This window comes from Streptopelia decaocto (genome assembly GCF_964273445.1).
Source record: "Streptopelia decaocto genome assembly, chromosome: 5".
In the NCBI taxonomy this organism is placed as follows: domain Eukaryota; kingdom Metazoa; phylum Chordata; class Aves; order Columbiformes; family Columbidae; genus Streptopelia; species Streptopelia decaocto.
The window spans coordinates 43,168,986-43,189,380 of NC_138659.1; the positions used below are offsets into that span (position 1 = coordinate 43,168,986).

At 38.2% G+C, this 20,395-nt stretch overlaps 1 protein-coding gene across 11 annotated transcripts in view; it reads left to right on the forward strand.

Annotated features, from left to right (window-relative positions):
• Nucleotides 1-20,395, forward strand: part of LDB3 (LIM domain binding 3) — a 127,004-nt gene that overhangs the window by 69,229 nt on the left and 37,380 nt on the right. For 10 of the 11 annotated variants that reach the window (XM_082052327.1, XM_082052328.1, XM_082052323.1 and 7 more), the window contains exons 6-8: nt 942-1,145; nt 7,617-7,786; nt 8,726-8,762. In XM_082052327.1, coding sequence (XP_081908453.1) covers nt 942-1,145; nt 7,617-7,786; nt 8,726-8,762 — 411 coding nt within the window. Of the gene's footprint in view, nt 1-941; nt 1,146-7,616; nt 7,787-8,725; nt 8,763-12,594; nt 13,471-20,395 lie in introns of those variants that run through there. The other variant, XM_082052325.1, reaches the window with a different exon arrangement.

A 20,395-nucleotide genomic window follows, 5' to 3' on the forward strand; every position in this document is an offset into this window, starting at 1 on the left:
GAGCTGAGGCTTAGCTTGCTTGTTGAAAGTCTGGACAATGCTCAGTCCTAACTCTAGGACTGGAACAATGTACAACAAGGCGGCCTGAGGAGGCCAGGTTCTCCTTAGCTGAAGTCTGACATTAAATTGACTTGTTCTGTTGCAATGGGAGCTTCAGTTAACTTGCTTGTGGCTCAATTTCTCAAATTAAAATCCTTCTTCATAAATGGAGCCACTAGAAAACACAGTGGGTGCTCTTCTAACTGCAGTTGTCCTGTTGGTTGCAGTGTAGGATATTTTGATCTGAGATGGAGTGTTTATCATGCTGTAGCAACACTTGTGGCTGGCTGCACAGACTTTTGGGAAAGATTAATTCAGTCTTTGCAAGGAAAGCTTTGAAGTTTAAAAGGTTCAAGTACTACATTTTGCCATGATTAATAATCTAGACAGAAACTACTGGAACCTTCTAAATAATAGAGGACGTGACATCTGTTCACCCATTGCACTTTCTAGCACTTTGCAAGATCATCCTGAAAGAATGAATGGATGCGATGAATAAACTCTCAGTATGTGTGTATGTCCATGGGCATGAAATATATACATGTGTGTGTATATATGTGTGTATATGCTTATATATGCATGTAAGAATAGAATTTTATTATATGTAAATATCACATAAATACTCAGGGATTTGTCGTGATTTTTATAGTGGCAACTGTTTCACCATTTTTTTTTCTCTTTTAATCGGTGAGTGAACATAAGAATGTCATCCATTAGCACAGCCAGCTTGTCACTGCTGTTACTTTTGCTGTCTCTTATCCTCCTGCCAGGAGCTTTTGTGGTGAGGTGCTGCGAACAGTCATGCACACTCCCCTGTTGGTGCTGTTTCTCTCACTTAACCATCACACCTTTCTCCTTTCTTCCCCTCCCTTCCCTGTCGACCTCACTCTTGCATAACCCAGCACGGACTTCACGGAGCGTTTCAACCCCAACGTCCTGAAGGACTCTGCCCTCTCTACACACAAACCCATTGAGGTGAAGGGTCTAGGCGGGAAGGCCACGATAATTCACGCCCAGTATAACACCCCGATCAGCATGTATTCCCAAGATGCTATCATGGATGCAATTGCAGGCCAGGCACAAGCCCAGGGTGGAGAATTTGCTAGGTAAGGTGATTGCCTTGTGTGGAATGCTCTTCCTCTGCATGAGACATCTAGTAGTCCCTGCGCGCATGACATGGCAGCTCCTCCCAGACTCACTTTTCTGAACTATCTTAAACGTGAAAATACAGACCAGTCCTAGATAGTGTTTGAAAGCACTTCATCGTTTTGAAGTTTAAAGGATGGATAGTTGGAAAATGTAACGTTTTTCTTTGGTATTCTTCCTAGAACTGGTAAACCCCACAAAACTTTATCTAGTGCTCTGTATGTGACATAGGATGGCTTTTAATTTCTGACTGTGCTTTGTAATAGCCACTGTATCATATGCATAACTCCGAAATAAAGGGAAAGAGGGGGCAGAATTTTTATTGATACATGAGGAACACAAAATATTTATTTAGTACTGGCTACTGTTTTATTCTTCAGAATGAATAGTTGTGCTGTATCCCTAGTTTACATACTGTACGTGTTTCTTACACGTATCCTTCGGAGTGTGGCAAAATCCATTGATCTTTAATAATTCTGCTGTTCCAGCGCATGTTTCTGGTCATCTTACCTGATAAACTTATCCACAATTGTTATGACTTAACTGAAATTACATGTGCAATGAATGTAGCCAGGCTTCTCTCTGGTTTATTACCTTTCTACCCAAAATAGAACTTACCTTCCTTTGTTGTGACACCAAAATACAGGTATAGGAACATGTTTTAATATAGTTGCTTTTTCAATATGTTAGCCACGGGCTTACTCAAAATGTAGACAGTTCATGTATTTACTAGTGCTCCCTTTTATTGTCCATTTATTTTCTCTTTTTTTAAATTCTTTTTTTTTTTTTCCACATTATTTTTTTTCTACAATATTAATCTGTTGTTAATCACAACTCCCCCTAATGATGGATCCCAAACAATACCTTTAGTTGGTTTTGACCATGACTCAGTGAATCTCCACTGTAGATTCATACTTCCAGTTAGCAAAGTACAATGAAAGAAGTTCATTCTCTTGGTGTTCTTTATAATGCTTCACATCTTTCATAGGCATGGATTATATGAGACATTTTATGATATACTGGCATTTTCTACTAAATGCTGTAACATTATATAAGGCGAATACTAATGTTTAAAATTTTTTACTTATTGAAATGATCAGATGATTATAAAGTTTCACCGCTGAGCATGCGGATCCCTTTCACATTATGAACAGCACATTAGAAGAATCTCTCAAATGCAGTTCCAGTCGCAGGAGTGGCTCTGCTGGGCTGGAAACGCTCATCATCTTTTCCCGCCCGTGGAAGAGATGAAAACACACTGTGTTGTGGGGAGAGGAAAATGCCCTTTCTAGAAAATCCCACAGAGGGTGAGGGAAGTCCAAAGAGTACAGCTAGAACTGCAAAATCAGCACACAGGGAGGGGAGGGATTTTTCTTAATGTGTAGAATTGTGTAGTAAAAAATCTGAATAATTAGAGGCTTGAATCTTAAATCATGAGATGGTAATGAATTATATTACTGCATCCATACATTTTGAAAAGAGATGGATGAAAACACAAATAAAAAGAATAGATTTTTATGGACTATTGAGTCATTGCACCAGTAGCAGCAGGAGCGGTGTAAACACCACTAGCAAAAGCTCTGTTCTTTCTGTTCTCATTTTGAGCGTGGAATCCACGCATCACATGAATGGTTTAAAATTAGATTATTTCAATCCTTTTGTATCAGAAAATTTCAGTGGAACATTATTTTTCGCAGACAACTCTATGACTATATTCTCCCCTGTAAGGCTGCAAAATCCATTTTTTTCTGCAAAACCCACTATCTAAACTGCTGTTTAAGCTTTTCCTTCATTTTGAAATGTGACTCCTAAGCCTAACATTCACCTGGCCCGGAAGAAACTCATGTTTCTATTGCTATGTGCAGTCAGGTGCAGGAGACTCTGTAAATCTCCTGTGCTGTAAGCTACAGCCTGGTCTATAATTTGTAACACGTCGTGACTAAACAATTTTCTCAGTAGATTGTTTTTTACCAGGAATGCAGCATTTTAGATCTAGATATAAGGGCAAGGTTTGTGGTGGCATAGCAACAGCCTGCCCGTCAACTGATATTAATTCGATTAAACCTATAACTCATTTCTTTAACATGTTGATTTGACCTCTGTGATATTCTGAACTTTAATTTCCAGTGGAAACTGAGGATGTTCTTTAGCTTGCGTAGTTGATCAAGTATGATCTAAAATGATGCTGAAAGCAGAAATATATGTATGAGAAGTTTATCCTGTAAAAGCAGACCAAATTGTGTACTGATTCATTTGGTCTTGGTTCTCTGCCTATAATTTGGCCTCAGCACTTACTCTTATTTGTGCTTTTCACGTTACATTAGAGAGAAGCCCTGAAGCCACAAGGTGTGTGAGATGGTCACCACACTCAGACTGCAGATGGAAAGAGCTTCTGTTCTTTTTGGCAGACATTAGCTGGAAACAATGTCTCCTTTTACCAGTAGTGAAGAACAGACAGGCTTCAGAGAAAATTAATTTCTAGCTTGACCATTTGAAATCAGTGATATTTTAACTTAAGCCAGTGAGATCAGAGTCAGCCTCATGTCACTTAAAAAATAATGGGATCTCCATGGGAAACACAAAGAAAAGCATATAAATTATTTATACTGCAGTTATTCAGACCTCATGCTGGAACCTAAAGGTAGAAAAATTTGAACGCCATGACTTTATATCTGTTCTCACTCCATATGGCCTTGTTTTAATCGATTTTGCAATACCAAGAACTAAGAGTTGGTTGCGGTAAAACCATGTGGTTAGTACATTTCAAGTACACTTCTGTTAAACCTCTAAATTCCGTTATTCAGTTTTAGCCAAATTCACAAGTCATGTAAGTAGACATAAATTCAACAACTTTACCTGCATTAAGATCAGCAGTTCTAGTGGCAGAGTCAATAATGTGATTGTAGAAACTAAATAAAGGCTCATGCATCCTCTACAATTAGTCAGCCTGGCTGGATAATTAACCAGTCTGCAGGAACTGTTTGTTTATTGGGTTGCTTTTTTTCTTTTCTTTTTACATCTTAGAGCTTTTTTAAATAGTTGGAATCAGTCTAATACTCAAAGTCAGAATATTTGGTTGTATGTCTTCATCAGGGATACAACCACTGCAGCATTCCTAAGTTTTTCCTTATTATGTACTTAAATTAAATCTGAATAATGACTCCAGGGAGTGATTCACATGGTAAACCATAGTTCATTATGAAGTCCGAGAAAAAAATACCAACACATTGCTACTTATTGAAAGAGGTTTGACTATCTTGAAAGCTTGTTTTAATGTTAATAATGTGTGACTTGTATGGTGATGTGGCTCTAATATGAAAAATGCTCCGAAGTGCTAACCCATTTGGGAAGAATTTCTTTTCAGTAACATCAAGTTAAAGTAATATGCTTAAAGATGCATGGTGTTTTATTTCTGCACATACACACCCAGATGGAAAAAAATTAAATTAGAAAGAGGTATAACAGAGGTATTAACATGGTTATGTGCATCTCTAGGCTGCCTGTAAGAATCAACTGTCACATTTACGTTTATGAAATGCTGATAATCAGCGACACTTCCATGCTGAGTGGGTCATATGTCCTAGTTACTCATCTACAATATAATTATGATTTTAAAAAAAGAAAAAGGCCTGTTGCATTATAGACAGAGTTGGAAATACTCCAATGTATCGCATTAATTTAGTTCAATTTATGGAAGCGTGTTTCACTCTGCTAGGGAAGGTTAATTCACCAAGCTCCATTTCCTCCCTTAATCATCTCCCATAAGGATATTAATATGTCATATTAATGCCACAGATTGCTACTGTGAAATGTGTGATCCAGCCTCTAGTGTTTTTTAACTACCTTTGAGCTAAAGGCATATCTATACATACACTTTTAAACTGCTTTTTTGTATTTGGTCATAGCGTAAGAGCAAAGCATTCCAGCTAGAGCATGTAAACAAAGGAATTTCAGCTGTCCATGACTTGCACACCGCTGTTGCCCAGCAGTCCGTGGGTGAAATCAGCAGTATTATCTCTCCAGTAGTTTATTACCCAGTCTGCCGCAGTGAAATGTGCTATCACGTTACAGCAGTTTTGTAAGCTTCAGCAGGATTAAAAAGTAAGTCTGGGGATATAAAGTTAAGTGTTGGCCGAAACCTGGCAGTCACCTGTGACAGTGCTACAGGGCAAGGTACTGCCTGCTTAGTCAGTGCTAAGACATCGGCCTGAAGTGCCTCTGGGCACTTGAAAATGGGGTCGCCTTTTGGAGGACTCGTCCTGGACCTTTTACAGTGACAAAACTTTTCAGCAGTAGCCGAGAGTGAGAAGTGGCAGCAGGACAGTCCCGAGCAGGGTGCCGACTGACTGCTGGTGGCACTGAGTATCTTTGTTCTGTAAAGACTATTTCTGCATGAAGTCAGCAGAGGCAGAACTCGCTGCTGCGCTTGTGTCCCTTTCCTCAGCCCGCCCTGCCACTGAGTGTGACAGGCCAGACGAGGGAGGCTACTGCGCTCTCTCCCATCTTCCGTCTGGAGAAGGATACAGCACTAACTTGTCCATTGGTGCACACAGGAGCAATGCTGGTGGAAGCCACTGCTGGTACACCCTTCCCAAAATAAACAACTCCATATTATGCCTTCCATACCTGGTAGCATCTAGAAATTGTAAAGATAGTGCTCGAGGAAACGTGAGCTAAAAAAGGAGCTGGAAAATGTTGCCTGCTCCTACAGGACATCTTCCATGCTCAGAGGCTTTTTCACATAGCTTTAAAGGTTTGTCACAGAGCTCAAACTGAAGAGTCAGGGTTTTTTCCTACGCTACACTCCATCACACAGGTGATTGTACTGAGACATATAAAAGAAAAATCATTTTTATACCCTGCTGGCTCCTCAAGAAAGTGAGAAGTTTGCATATACTGAGGGTTATGAGAAATAGAAATACTCCTCTAATTAAAAAAAAAAAAAAACAACAAAAAAACCCTGACGAAATGGAGCACTTTTGTGTCCATAGCATATATAAGAATGTATCTTACTTGAAGAACACGTCCCACACTCTTGTTAGGTGCAAATCCATTAAAATGGCATATATTATGCATTGCTGAAGAAAAGGACTATGTCAGCTAGAAAATACTGACATTTAAGGCAGCTACCTGGTAATATTTTTTATTGCAGTGTATGTTATTGCTCTGTGTAGGGTATCAGACACGCTTCTTGGATTTTTTTGTGATTCCTCTCAGGCTTTCAAATCACAAACCCAACTTCTCTGCGCAGTGGTATCTTAGAGAACACCAATTTCGAGCCTGAACCAAGGAAGCAACTTTTATAGCAGGTGACTGCGCCTGGAACTTTATAGCGGTGACTTAGTTGGACCAAATGGCCCTTAGCTTTTGACAGAGCCGTTTCTCAGTTTTCATGGAGTTGGGCATGCTGCTTGCAAAGCTCTATATGGAATAGCATGTTAAAGCTGTTACAATAAATCACTTGCTTCAAAAATAGACCTTGTATTTAGAGAAGTTATGGAGCCAAGTTACTCCAAGCACACATCATCCCCTCAGTGTATATTTCTGCTGCTCTGTTAATATTTAATTTTAACTGTATGCTATGCAGAAGTTATTTTTGTAGGAAAAAAAAAAAAAGGCTATTAAGTTACTAAGTCTGTTTCTAGCTTGCATCATCAATCAAAGAAATGTTACCGCAGTTGTGCTATATAGCTTTGTACCTATGAGTTTAGGTGTGCAAAACTGGACGTTTCTTCCTTGGATATCACTTTGCAAGGGGATGAGAGATGTCTTAAGACTCTGAGATACATTCTGCTGTTAAAGATTTCAGATACAAAATATGTATGCAAGTCTTGATTGCAAGCCTAGACTTCTTATGCTTCACATGTTTAGTAGGTGGTGAATCCAGAGTTATAGCAGCTGGAAGTTTAATTCAGAGTTTGGCAAAGAATAATCATCTCTAGAAAAAAACTAGAAACGCCTATCACATTATTTTTACAACAAAATATGTTTCTTGTTTCTAAACCTTAAAATACACTGGCCCAAAACTGTAATAAGACATAACATAAAACAGAATCAACATGAAGCCACTTTCATAAGAAATAATATGGGAAAAAATGCTCAGAGAAGTGTTTTTGCCTGACACACTCTTCCTTATCACCACACGTTATTCTAACCACTGGGAGCTTGTGGCTGCATTGGCTGAGGAATCACGAACAGACACGTCCAAACATTTTCATGCTGGTTTGAATATGCAGATTTGAATGATAACAGGCTGTTTCAAAGACAGAATGAGCCATAATATTCTTAATTCACATAAAAGTGAGATACATTTTTTTTTTTTTAAAGTGATATTTTCAAAGCCATGTTTTGGACTGTGATTACTCTGGATGAGAAGCTGGGATGAAAGCTACTGTGTGCTGTTTCACAACGTTTCACTTTCTGAATTGCAGTAGCCTGCCTCTTAAAGACCCTCACGTAGACAGTGCCTCGCCGGTGTATCAGGCTGTGCTTAAAACTCAGAACAAGCCTGAAGATGAAAGTGAAGACTGGAGTCGCCGTTCTGCCAATCTGCAGTCTAGGTCTTTCCGTATCCTTGCCCAGATGACTGGAACGGAGTACAGTAAGTTGAACAACAAAACATCCCCCTCATCCTGAGTTTAGATTCATGTCTTTATTTTCTTACTCCATTATTAGCAATTGCTACTTCAGGAAGACTCATGTCCAGCTTGTAGTCATTTTCAGTGAGAACCCTGGATGTAACCTGAGGGAATGAGGAAATCCAAGTGTTCAATCGCACCTTATGCTTCATGAAGAAATTTCTTTGATCTGCCCGGGGTCCCACCATACAAGTGTAACAGACTATACACTAAAAGAGCATTTGGGAGTCTTTACTTCTTACTTGCAAATCAAATCTCTGCAGTGTAATCTTTCATTTTCCAGCAGCCTAGACATACAAAGCTCTCCATTCATTAGAAAAAAAGATAAACACCTTATGTGTCTTGTAACAGTCTTTTATAGACACAACTTCTGGAGGTCAAAACAAATCATAGGACACTATTTGCGTTCAACCTATGGTTCTCTGTTAGCCCTGTTATCTAAACCTAGATCTGCCATGCATGTCATGGGAGCTTGGACCTTGTTGCCTATTGAAATATTTTTCTGACCACCTGGTACTAACTATAGAGCTTATTTCTGATCTAGAGAGAAGGAAGCACGGGGACCCCTCCCACATACTAAGTGTTTACCCCTCATATGAATCTGCTGCTGCCTCTCATGCTTCCCCACAAAACAGCTGCTCCTCTCTGTAGAGTCATTGCCTACAGCTGTGACACATTGCTAACAAAAGAACAAGAAAGTAGTTGTAATAGCCAGTTTCCTACTGAAATCCTTCTTTCTAGCTTGAGGGAACTGCTTCTCCTTATGTTGATCTTACAAAATCCATGGCTGCAAAGTCAGCATGAATGCCCCTTTAGATAGGACTTTGATATCTTTCTTTTAATTTCGTTATAAAGCTAATTCCTTCCTTTCTTTTCTCACTGAAACATTTTTTTGTCTACAGTGCAAGATCCAGATGAAGAAGCCCTGAGGAGGTCAAGGTAGGCAAATTCCCATGAAAAATGTGGTTTTCTCCTTACTGATAACCAAATAATGTTTTAAGACAGCATTAATATGAATGTATGTTATTATCTTTTTGTCTTTAAATGTTCTAATACACTTACTTAAAATCACTAAAATGCTATCAGTGAGAGGCATTTGAATGAGAAGGGTAACAAATTGGCATGGTTTTAGGAAAGACAGTGCAAAATTCCTCAAGCGTGTGTTCAAATCTGAAAGTGCTCTACACCTGCAACTTTTGTGTTCTTTGCTGGGTGTGTGAATGCAATGAGTTCCTAAGACGAAGCCCCGTGTAACTACTTGATTGTGTAACTGGATGAAAATATATAATGTTGTGATAGCACTGGAACTTGTGAGCAATTTATTTGGATGACCCTGAAATTGACATTTGATTCTCCCGAAATGATGTAGTAAAGTAGGTGTTTCCATCTGTATCTGTACTCATTTGCTTATGTTTTGTTTGGAATAAATATAACCCAAATTTTTAGGATATGGAAGCACAGGACTGCTTTTGCTAGTGGATTAATGTATTTGTTCCATAAGATCTACCAAAAACACTGAAAAAGAGATATAATAAGGAATTAAAGATTTACTATCATGCTATGTTGTTCTACACAGCTGGGAAATAGATTTAGTAGAGATTCTTATGCTGAGCTTAAAAATTGCAGTTGAATCAGAGCATCCTGCATGTGAGCCTGATTTTCCGTTTGCATACTTCAAATCCCTATATCACGTTAGTTACTCTAAGCTGCTGTTTGGGTTTATGATGTTTGATACTCAATCCACTTTCTCTTCTTTTATCATTTTTTTTCTTTTTACTACCGTGTGGCTTCTATAAAGGTTTTGAGCTTTTTGTCACAGTACAAGTTATTATACAAATGTTGAATTAGTGAGAAAGGTGTCTGTCATCTCCCCTGTGAGAACACAGTGAGCATACTTTCAGTTTATGTCTGCTAGAAGCCTTTCATTGCAGTTATCTGTGTTGGTGGCTAGGTGCCTGAACATCAGGCTTGACATTGGCATTCCTGAGGGATTTATTTCTTCCCTCAAATGTGCAAGCCTAGTTCTTACTAAATGTACTGTGCATTGTCTGTTTCGATGTAATAGCTGACATCCAAATCTTTATTATGATGGGATTTAAAGCATTGTGCTGAACTTAAGAGTCCCCCATAACAATCTGAGAGTAATATGTTGCTTGGAAGAAATAATCTTTCTAGCTGTAGCCTCTAGCTTTGGAAAATACTACATATTGGAAACGTGGTATCAAATATGTTGAAAATAATTATCTAGTAACACATCAACATGTAAACAGCGCATTCTAGCGAGTATAACTCAAGGTAGATGATGATATCCACTCTGCTTTGCACATTTTCTGCAGTTTTGAGGTATTACTGTGTTATCCTTTTTTTCACATGGTTTGGCTATGAGTATATTTAGGCACAGCTGTATTACCTGAAGAGGCTGAAGAGCATTCACTGGTTGTAGAGGCAGAAGGGAATCCACACTCAGTATTTATACAGGTACAGTGCAGCTGGCACGAGCTCTGGTGCAAGGCCTGAAAGAGGGTCTTCTTCCTACCTACCTGATAGTGCTCGCCCCATCTCGGTGGCTCGGTACCTACCTCAAATGTTGTGCACGCTCCCCTGCAGATTTGGTAGCAACAGCCCTGGTTATACACGTGTCCCTCAGATACTCCTCTTTTGGGCCTCTTGGAGCCTTTCTACTTAGTCTTTTGGCAAGGCACCTGCCACTCTCGATTTTGTGAAGGATTAAAGGACTTGTGTCAGATGCACAGAATCTCTACTTTAACTCTACTCTTCTGGCACAATAATGGAGTAGAAACTCTTCTTCAGTATCTACTCCAGACAGCCTGTACAGCCACATCTTTCTCTCAGCCCACAGCTTGGGATCACCTGGAAGGTTTCCTGGGCTCCTGGAAGCAAAAGGTTTCCATGGAACTGTGGAACCCGAGTCTTGCCAGATTCAGTGTTCCATTAATCTCATGTGGTGCTGGCATTCTGGAAGAATCCTTCTTTATTCCAAAAGTTAAACTGCTGGAGATTTCACAGTGTGGAGAATTTTGGTCTCAGGGCATCCTGTGATGATCTCTCCCTGGTGCTTCCCCTTGTCTCTTTATGTCAGCTCTTCAGTGTGGTCAGCAAGAACTGCCTGAAATGGTGATTGGGTTTCTTCCAAACACGTACAGGGAAAAAAAAAAAATAATAACAATTAAAAAAATTAAAAAGTAGCTTATTTTTGTCAGAATTGTCTTACATAATAGCCAAGTCTAGATTGTTGCTTCTAACTTCGTGATACATGCTCTGAACAGAACCCATAATGCTTGGGAATACTCAGGTGGCAGAATATTCCTTTCAGTCAACGTCAAGGAGCACGTTGTGTGACTGCCCTTTGCTCCTGGTACTGCTATTCTAAAGGCACAGATAAGATTATAACTTGCCGTGAAAACTTTCCATTGCTGTTGTGATGATTTTCACAGAATACTTTCTGCCAAGATGGTATCCACTGCAGTCCAAACAGATGTTTGTGAACACCTTCTCCTTGAATGGAGGGGCATATCTTTAAAGCAGTAAGGGAATTCTTACATTTCGTGTAAGACCCACTGAAGCTAGTATGCTCCAATAGAACTTGAAAAAATGCCACTGTGGTGAAGTTTCAGTATTTCAGCTAGGAATACTTTGTATCTTTTAATTACTTAAAAGCATAAAAAATAGTCTGAAAAAATCATACATCAAGAATCCTTAGGAGTGTTACTTGCATGACGTGTTATTAGGAACAGAAGATTGGAAATATCAGTCAATTTGTTGGCATTTACTCTGTCCATTGTTTTGTGTTTTCTTCAGCCTGAGGAGTAAAACTAGCCCTGTTCATTTTTGTTCGGCTGGTTTCGCTCTCAAGTTCTGTTGTATTAACACGATTGTCTTGTGTTTTGGGTGTAAATAACAAGGGGAAAATTACCTTGTTTGCAATGAATCAAATATGTTTTGCAATTAACAAGAACATTTTATTTTCCATTCTGTTTGATATACTTCTTCTTGACTGTGCTCTCATCCCACATCCTCCTTATTCCTATTTTTATTTACAAAACCTGAATTTAAACTGTAGAATATCTAGAAGAGATTGAACGCTGAGAGGTGCTGAACATTGCTTACAACTTGCTGGAGTGCCCCAGTCTGCAGTCACAGGTAGTTAGGGCTGTTCATGGGAGGTGGCCAAACAACCGGAAACATTTTTGCACATATCAACACTTTTACTCTCTTATACTTGGAAAAACTATAGAAAAGCACTGCTGAAAACTGTGGCTGATGGTCTTTGCAGGAGGATAGCAGGATGTGTACAGGCTGACCAAGGTATTACAGAATGGAAAATATTTGCATTAATTTTGCTCTTGTATGGAGTTAACTCTCACTGACTGCTCGGTTCTGGGGGAGGGAGGAAAAAGCCAAGAGAACCTGCTGGCAGGACAACAAGGGATTACACTGCATTTCTAGCAAAAGCAGCCCTGTTATACCAATCACAAGTCAAAGAATACAAAAGTATATCAAGTTACTTCTCAGAAATGAACAACTGTAAAACTTTTCATACATGGTCCGAAAAGGATCACTGAGGCACCTTTGCACTGATTTGAAAGCTGAGGAAAACATCCAAATAAATTGCCATTGCCCTAGTTATAAGGCAGGGAAGTGGTAGCCATGGTCCCTAACCCCTTTCTTTCTTCCTCCTTTCTTTCTTCTCTGTATGTGTCTCTGTCTCTCTCTGTCTCTCTGTCTCTCTCTCTTTTTCTTCATGCCACAGGGAGAGGTTTGAAACGGAACGTAACAGCCCACGCTTTGCCAAATTGCGCAACTGGCATCATGGCCTATCAGCGCAGCTCCTTAATGTTAAGAGTTAAAAGCCCACGTTTAGCAAGCAAATACATGAGACAGAGTTACCGTAAAAAATTAACTGCTGTCCTGAGTTAGAGCCTGAGAGTGTCACACCCCCAGAAAAGCCTCACTGCTAGGGCCTTTCTCTGAGTGTCATCTTCGGTAGATATCTGTTGTTAGCCTGGTATCCCTTCACAGTCACCAAAAGTAAAAATAATTATAAACTTGGTTCATGTTTTTCATTATAAAGTAGATTAGCTTTTGTCCTGTACTATATCAAATATAACTTCAGTATATGGGAAAACATCACTATTGTACTCTCTTGATTTTAATTCTAGAAGAAAATGAGAGGAAAGTTATTGACAATATTTCTTTAGGAGTTAGAGGAATGAGACTTTTACTGTTGTAAAGATAAATAGGAGAAAGATGAAAAAGAAAACTGAGTGAGCCTGGCTTAGACTTTGCTAAATATACAACATGCTTAGTTTGCATAGTGGAATGATGCCATTTGAAATTAGATATTAGCAATGTGAAGTTATATTTCTTCAATATATTATACTTGTGGAAGTAATTTGCTGAAACCATTGCTGTAAGTTTTCTGTTGGAAACTCAGATTTGTCATTCTACGAAGGCTAGAGATAGATGTGGTTGCTCAGGATCTGTGATGAAATGACAGTTTGCTAGACGTAATTTAGGAGTGAAAAGAATATATAGTACTACTGGTGCACTAAAGCTTTTAAAAGCATCTTGTAAGTTTTAAGGAATGTGTACGTTTTAAGGAATAAAGTTGCCATTCTGTATTGTTCTTGCTTTGACCCACATTTTTTTCTGTATATAGCAGCATGCTTTATCTGAAATAAAAGGTTTTAAAACTAAAATAATTATGTGCCTGTTTTACACAGTACTTTATTCTGTCTTAAAACAATAACTGCTTCAACTGATTATTGAAAGGAGAACTTTTCTTTCCACAATAGAAAATTTAGTCAAAAAGCTTTTCCCTATTACCTATAATCCTTCTGTCCTGTAAGTTACCTGAATTAGAGTAAACCTGACAAAGCAGTTGAAAGAACAACAGAAATGAACAAATAGTGTAGTAGGTGTGAAGGAAAACAATGCATAATTAATAGATGTTAGATTACAACCTGTTGATAATATCATTTAGCATTTCCATTTGAACAATATGCATTCTCTGGCAAGAATTCTTACTTTGTGCCCATGGCGAAGGCTCTTGAGACATTGCTGGTGCTCAGAATGGAATCTTTTGGTTTCAACGTTACAATAATGCTTTGCTTTTAAGCTGCATCAGTCCAGATAGGGCAAACCCATACCAAAGGCCCCAAAATACTTCCCTTTTCAGTTTGAAATACACCAAAAACGTCACTTCCCTTTCTAGCTTATCCTCTGATCATTAAGTAATAATAAAAAAATGCAACTAAATTGAACTATTTGTATTTTCCATAGAAACACTTGATGTCATCCCTCAACAATCTGCATTAGGAGTCCTTAGCAGTGATGGAAACAAAAGTTTCTGGTGATAAAGCCCTGGTGTGTGCAGTGGAAGGCTGCCTGTGTTGCAGGCCTACCTGCAGCCCTCAATATGTTTTAACTTCTACAAACTGCAAATTAGGTACTTCTATCTGGTAGCAGTAACTGTGATCAAAGAGACTGGTGCATGAGATTAAGTTGAAATTCTTATGCTTTTTGCTGCTTTCAAACATCTGGAATTTATATCAGCAATCCATACAAGAACAAAGTTAATTCAAAATCCTGCTGTTTTTCTGTGTTCTAAAAAGAAGGAAAAGCTACAGTTTATGGAGGATTTTGCATGAATCAACCAAATACTGGAGTGCTTAAAGGGAAAAAAAATCCAGCTATCATACTTTAAATAATAGTAGTTTTTGAGTATTATTTACAAGGACATGAGCACTAGTTCCTTTAAAAATGGATTTCACTTTTCTTAGCTGAGTACCATAGCAATTCAGTAAGCATGCTGTTTAATACACAACATTAGTTTATATTTTCCATATGGGAACACAAACAGATTGTGATCATAGCATCTTATTAGTGCCTGTGGAAAATCAGCATAACTGCATGAAATAAGAGCAACATTTTAACTCTTTCTGAATGTTGCTAAGATCAAACTTTGGTTCTGAGTGGTAAATGTTATTTATAGATGGGAAATTCTCATAGAATTTAAAATATCAGTAAGCAATTAACTTTTTTTTTCATAAACACCAAATGTACTTAAGTAAAAACATCTTCCAGTTCTTGTGTTCAACCATATCAAATGGTTTTCTGAATAGGTAATAATACAGTGTTTTTACTTAAATAGGAATTGTGTATCCTTAGTGTTTAACAAACATAATACAGATGCTATTTCTTTCAAATAGTTGTAGTGCATGTATTATAATAGAAAATGTCTAGATTATATCTCAGTATTTACACTTAATGTTATTTTTTAAAGGTATTTTTTTTAATATTCAGAAAAACATCGTTTGAGCAGTTATGAAACTAATGCAGATGGAATTAAGGAACCCTTTCCCTTAGCTCTGCTGCAGTGGATTTGATGATAAAAATTCCGTGCATATAGACCATGTAATCAGGGAAACAGATGTAATCCTTTTTTCCTGGAGGATACAAAATAGAATCTAAACACTCTCCAAACTTGTAGAATTTCAAATATTTACATAATCACAGGAAAAAATAGAAAAAAATCTTTAATAGTTGGTAAACTTGGAAACTTTTGCAATGATAAAGACCTTTCTGGAAGTGCTGTCATTAATCCCTAAAGCAAGATTCTTTACTACAGCATTATTTCTACTATACAGTCTAGTCCCTCCCCAAAAAAATCTCCCAAGTGGTGGCCTTTGTTAATTAAAATGTCAGTCATTTTTTCCTATCCAGTTCCTTGTTTATATTTAGAGTAGTAATTCCTTAACTGAGTCCTCAAATATCTGCCTTTATATCATCATGGCAATCTTGAAGCCCAGAAAGTTAATGTTACAGATCTTTCTTCATGTAACCTCCTGAGCAGGAGGCAGACCTTCCCTGCAAGGTGGAGAAGTTGAGCTGGGTTTGTCATTCTACTGCATCTCATTGCTAGAGACTGCAACTGCCTTGGGCCTGATAGGAAATCATTAACAGCTTTAAGAAAGCCCTACCTTTGTTTAGCAAAGGTCAAACCCGGCCTGCATATGGCCTATTTTTAATGTGTCCAGGCTTATCTCACTGCACGTTTCTTCTGATTGACCACCCCCACCTTCCAGTGTTTCTTGACCATTTGCAGAAGTCTGGTGGTTAGTCTAGGAAGAGTAGTCTCAGTTAATGGCAGTTAAGGCTTCAGATAGGTTCCTGATTGAAGACTCAGTGAGCCATGTAATTCTTTAAAATAGCACTGATGATAGACAGGTATATCTGTCCCACATTGAATATATTTTGAACCGTGACTGTTCTGTTGAGCCAAGAACAATGGTTGGTGACAATACTGTCTCTAAATAGCCACTGTGCCAATAATAAAGTAAAATGCAGGGTGTGGGTAGTGATACTAACCCCCTGCCCTTCCCAATATTGCCAGTAAAGCATAGTGTTATAAGCATTTAATGAAGATGCAGCAAAGCTGATGCCATTAAGAAATCAAAACCAAAAGGCCTTCCAGGTAAATCTGCTTGTCTGGTTATGACACAGGGAAATGCTCATTTTCTGCTGTGATATAAGACCGTTTGATCTAAACTAACCTGTTTCCTGAGTACTGCTGTCTTGTCTTCTACTCAGCTGGTCTCCTCCTCACCTCCTACGGTGCTTAGTTTGCAGCAGCAATACTGACTGCATGCAGTGTGTGCTGATGGGATGTGGCTAGAGCGTGACTTTAGAAAAGCAGGCATGAGAACTCGACCTCTCTTCCTTTCATGCATGAAGAAATTATAAAAGCAGAAAGGTTCTCTGGCTCCTTCCTTTGCCTCCTTTCATGCCTGCCTGCATGGGAAGGAGAGTAAGCTTTTGCTCTGTAATAAATACAGAGGTCGCTTTCTTTGCATTGCAGTTTCTCTCTTATTATGCACAACTGTGGAGTTTACCTTCAGTAGAAAGGAATAAATATTTTAGGAACCACTTTTTCACTTTTGAAAAGTCTAACTCTTGTGTATCACAATGCTGCCTGGAGCTTTTTTCAGGGGCAGAATAGGTGACACCAATTTTCCACTTGTGCACTCAGGTTCCCACAGGGACTAAGTTGATTTTGTGGCTTCTTTAGCAGTGTCTACCAGGAGTTTCAGTGACTGGAATTACCATTACATACATCAGAAAATACGTGAACACTTGCACAAACTTTAGTTTGCAGAGTTAAAAAGCTAGAATTTGGTTATGGTACATGGTAGTGCCAGATAATGACTTTCTTTAATCAGTCTTTAATCAAAATCTTTCTACAACAAACATAAAATGAATTGACTAAAATTTGCTCTCAAGCACAATAACATCCTTTGTTCCACTGCTGCTTATCAAATCCATCTGACTCCACTAGGACAAGCCAGGGCACCTTGATCCCCTTCTTTTATTTGGCAGAATTTCCAATGGTTTGCATTGCTGGCCTGCCCAATTGCCAAAAACTTCCAGTCTATACACTAATCAGATTACCAAAATCCTTTTAAAAGATAAACCTTTTTTTTCTACAACAGCCCATAAAATAAATCAGGTAGGTTTCTCATTTAAGTAACATAATGGCAATAAAGAATAGTAGGCACATCGGTTTAATATATTCTGATCCCCACTTCCCTTTTAGCACCTAAAGAGTGACAAAAACATAGGAGCAGTGAATTAATTCAATTGTCTCTATGGAATTCTGAGTGAAACCAGAAGGAAAAATTGATAAAATATAATGTCTTCCTTCCCCAAAATACTTCTGGAAGTTCTGTGGGAAAAATGAATTTAGAGATCATAAATTCCTTGTTTTCAAGCCAGTTCTCTGTAGAGCTAATTTATCAAAGATGGTGACAGTAAGGTATGGTGTGTCCACTTGAATATACTCATTTAAAATAGACAGAATGAGGCCCCCAAATGAAATTAGCAAATACCGTGAAGCTTTTCTCCAAATAGTTCATAGAGACGGTAATGTTTAAGCTAATAGAACTTGTTAAAGCTCAGGATTCAACTTTGTGTGGATGTGATCATACTGACCTATATTTACCATCTCATCTTTACCATCTGAGTCTTCTGCATGTTCCTGTCCAGCACTTAACTTCTGCATGGGCAGAAAGTAACATCACTTCCGTTCCTACTGTGCAGCCTGTAAGATTTTCATACACATCCTTCTGCTGGTGTAGATGGCAAACCAAGATACCAGTGCACAATGCTGCCTTTCTGTTGGAGTGCTCCCTTGCATTGCCTTCAGTTCAATGCAGAAATCACACTTCTTGCATGCAGCAGGCTTGCCGACAAGCACATGTAACCAGAGGGACTCAGCTGTGCTCTGGGAATCATCAGACTGGCCCACAGAGCTTTGTTTAGGGTGAGCTGGAGAACTGGCTGGTAGCATAGCACTGGCGCTGCTTTCTTTTATTCTGCTTCTAAATTGCATTAATGTCAGCTAAATTACCTCAAATGCTAATAACTTCCTAATAGTTCATTTCCATGTAAGCATTTGTTGTAGTTGACCCAGAATGTTATATGATTACAAATGAGAGAGAGGGAAGGTAAGAAAATCATTAAACAAATTTATGAAATAAAATGTAATCCAGATTCTGAAAGAACGATAACTGCTCTAATTCATACTGCTTACTTATTTGGTTCGGGAACAGAGTAGAAAAGACACATTAGTATATTTCAGATGCAGCTTCAAACTTAGGCTAATACCATGTAGCGAAAGTATGAATTTTCTTATCAGTATGTGCAAGCTAAAAGGTAGCTCTAAAAAAACCTACCAGCTGACATTGAGATCTATGGGTTCTTGTTCTCTCAGCTTCCCTGGAGAAAAGTGAAGTCATGATGAGAAAGAACACTTCAGTGACAGGGGAATGATTTGCTGGTGTACAATACCTAAACTTGTTGTGCATTGGTTTTGTCTGTAATGGTCACAAATACAAACTGAAAGTCCTCATCCTGTGTTCAGGTGCCTGGTGGCAGATACCTGCACTTGACCAGTGGGGCTATAAAAAGCTGGAGGAAGCCATTTGGATAAATCCAATTGCACAGTTAAGGTCAAGATAGGGAATAATTATCTGAAATAGATCCCAGCTCAAATTACTCCACATACTCAAAATTTTGCAGTCTTTGTTCTTATTAAAGTGGTGTGTTTACCACTACATACATTGGAGTACACATAGTTGCATGCCAAATATCACTATGTAAATCTTGGAAAAGAGTTACAACTTTCACCAACACCATTGCTGCTGTATTTCCAGCTGCATTTATAATTTGACTGTTAACTATAACAACATACCAATCGATGCCGCTAAAATGCATCCCTAGGAGATATTTGGCTTTGATTTTAGTGAGCTGCTTTGTGTTCCATACTACTTCTTGAGAATGAGTTGCCGGTTGTTTTTTCTTTCACTGAGTATATGATAATGCTTTTCCTACTCTGTGACACTGTCTGCACAAACCAGGATACCTTCTGGGAGAAAAGTATTCCTCTGTTTTGGAAATCAGATGTACTAGTGGCATACATTGCAATCATTTTGGCGTGGGCTGCTCACATTCTTAACTACAGTGGCTGAAAAAGAGAGATTAGCTCTTCTACCCCTTGTTTCTGATCCCAAGCTAAAGTTTTAACTAAACCAGCATGATAGTTGTCTTCTGTCCTCTCCAGTTAATTTCCTATGATTTCTTTGTGTGTCTTATGGTGTCTTTGTTAAAATAACAAAAATATAGCTTGGAGAGAAAAAAAAAAAAACAAGAGACAATCTCAATAGTGTTATAGCCATCTGGTCATGGAAATTCTCAGCTGCAAACACAGAACGGTAGAAATAGCTTCATTGGATCAGAATAGCAGTTGATCCAGCTCAGTGTCCAGTTTCCAACAGTGTCAATATCTCATGCCTTTGAGACAAAAATGTTTGGAAGGAAATGATGAAATAGTTTTCACACAACTTTACTCCCAGACACCCTATAAGATTTTTTTTTTTAATTATTATTTTGTGACCTCTACTTCTTATAAGAAAATTTTATTTGTACACAAATATGTGTATGTAAATGTAAGTGCATGTTAGAGTGGAATCTATTATAAGTCTAATGAGGACAAGTCCCACGATCTGCAATATACTACTAGAAAAACCAGAATTTTTAATTTAAATAGATACAGATCCTATCAATCTGCAAGTCTTAATAACAGCTTTTTCCTCTTTGCAAAAATGACAGTATATATCTACCAGGTTCTCTGGAAGACTATTGGATGATCAATACAGGAAAATACTGATAAACTGAAGACTAATATTTATTTAAAAATCTATAATCGCTTATTAAAGAGGGTGAGCTGATATTTTAAGTATTCAGTTGGGATTCAGGAGAGCTTATTTCCAGTCTTTGCCCTGCTGTGGATTTTGGTTTTGACCATGAGCAATTCTATTAAGTTTTAGTTCCTCATTTGTAAAATGAGAAAAATAGTCTTGGTCCATGAGAATATGGAGGAAAATATCAATTATAGTATTCTCTTATTCCTTCGGTACTGAAGGACAGAGAAGAATTGAAGGACCATAAGGTCTCTCATGATGCCAAAAGTTCCTTATGTTCCTTACAGGTTA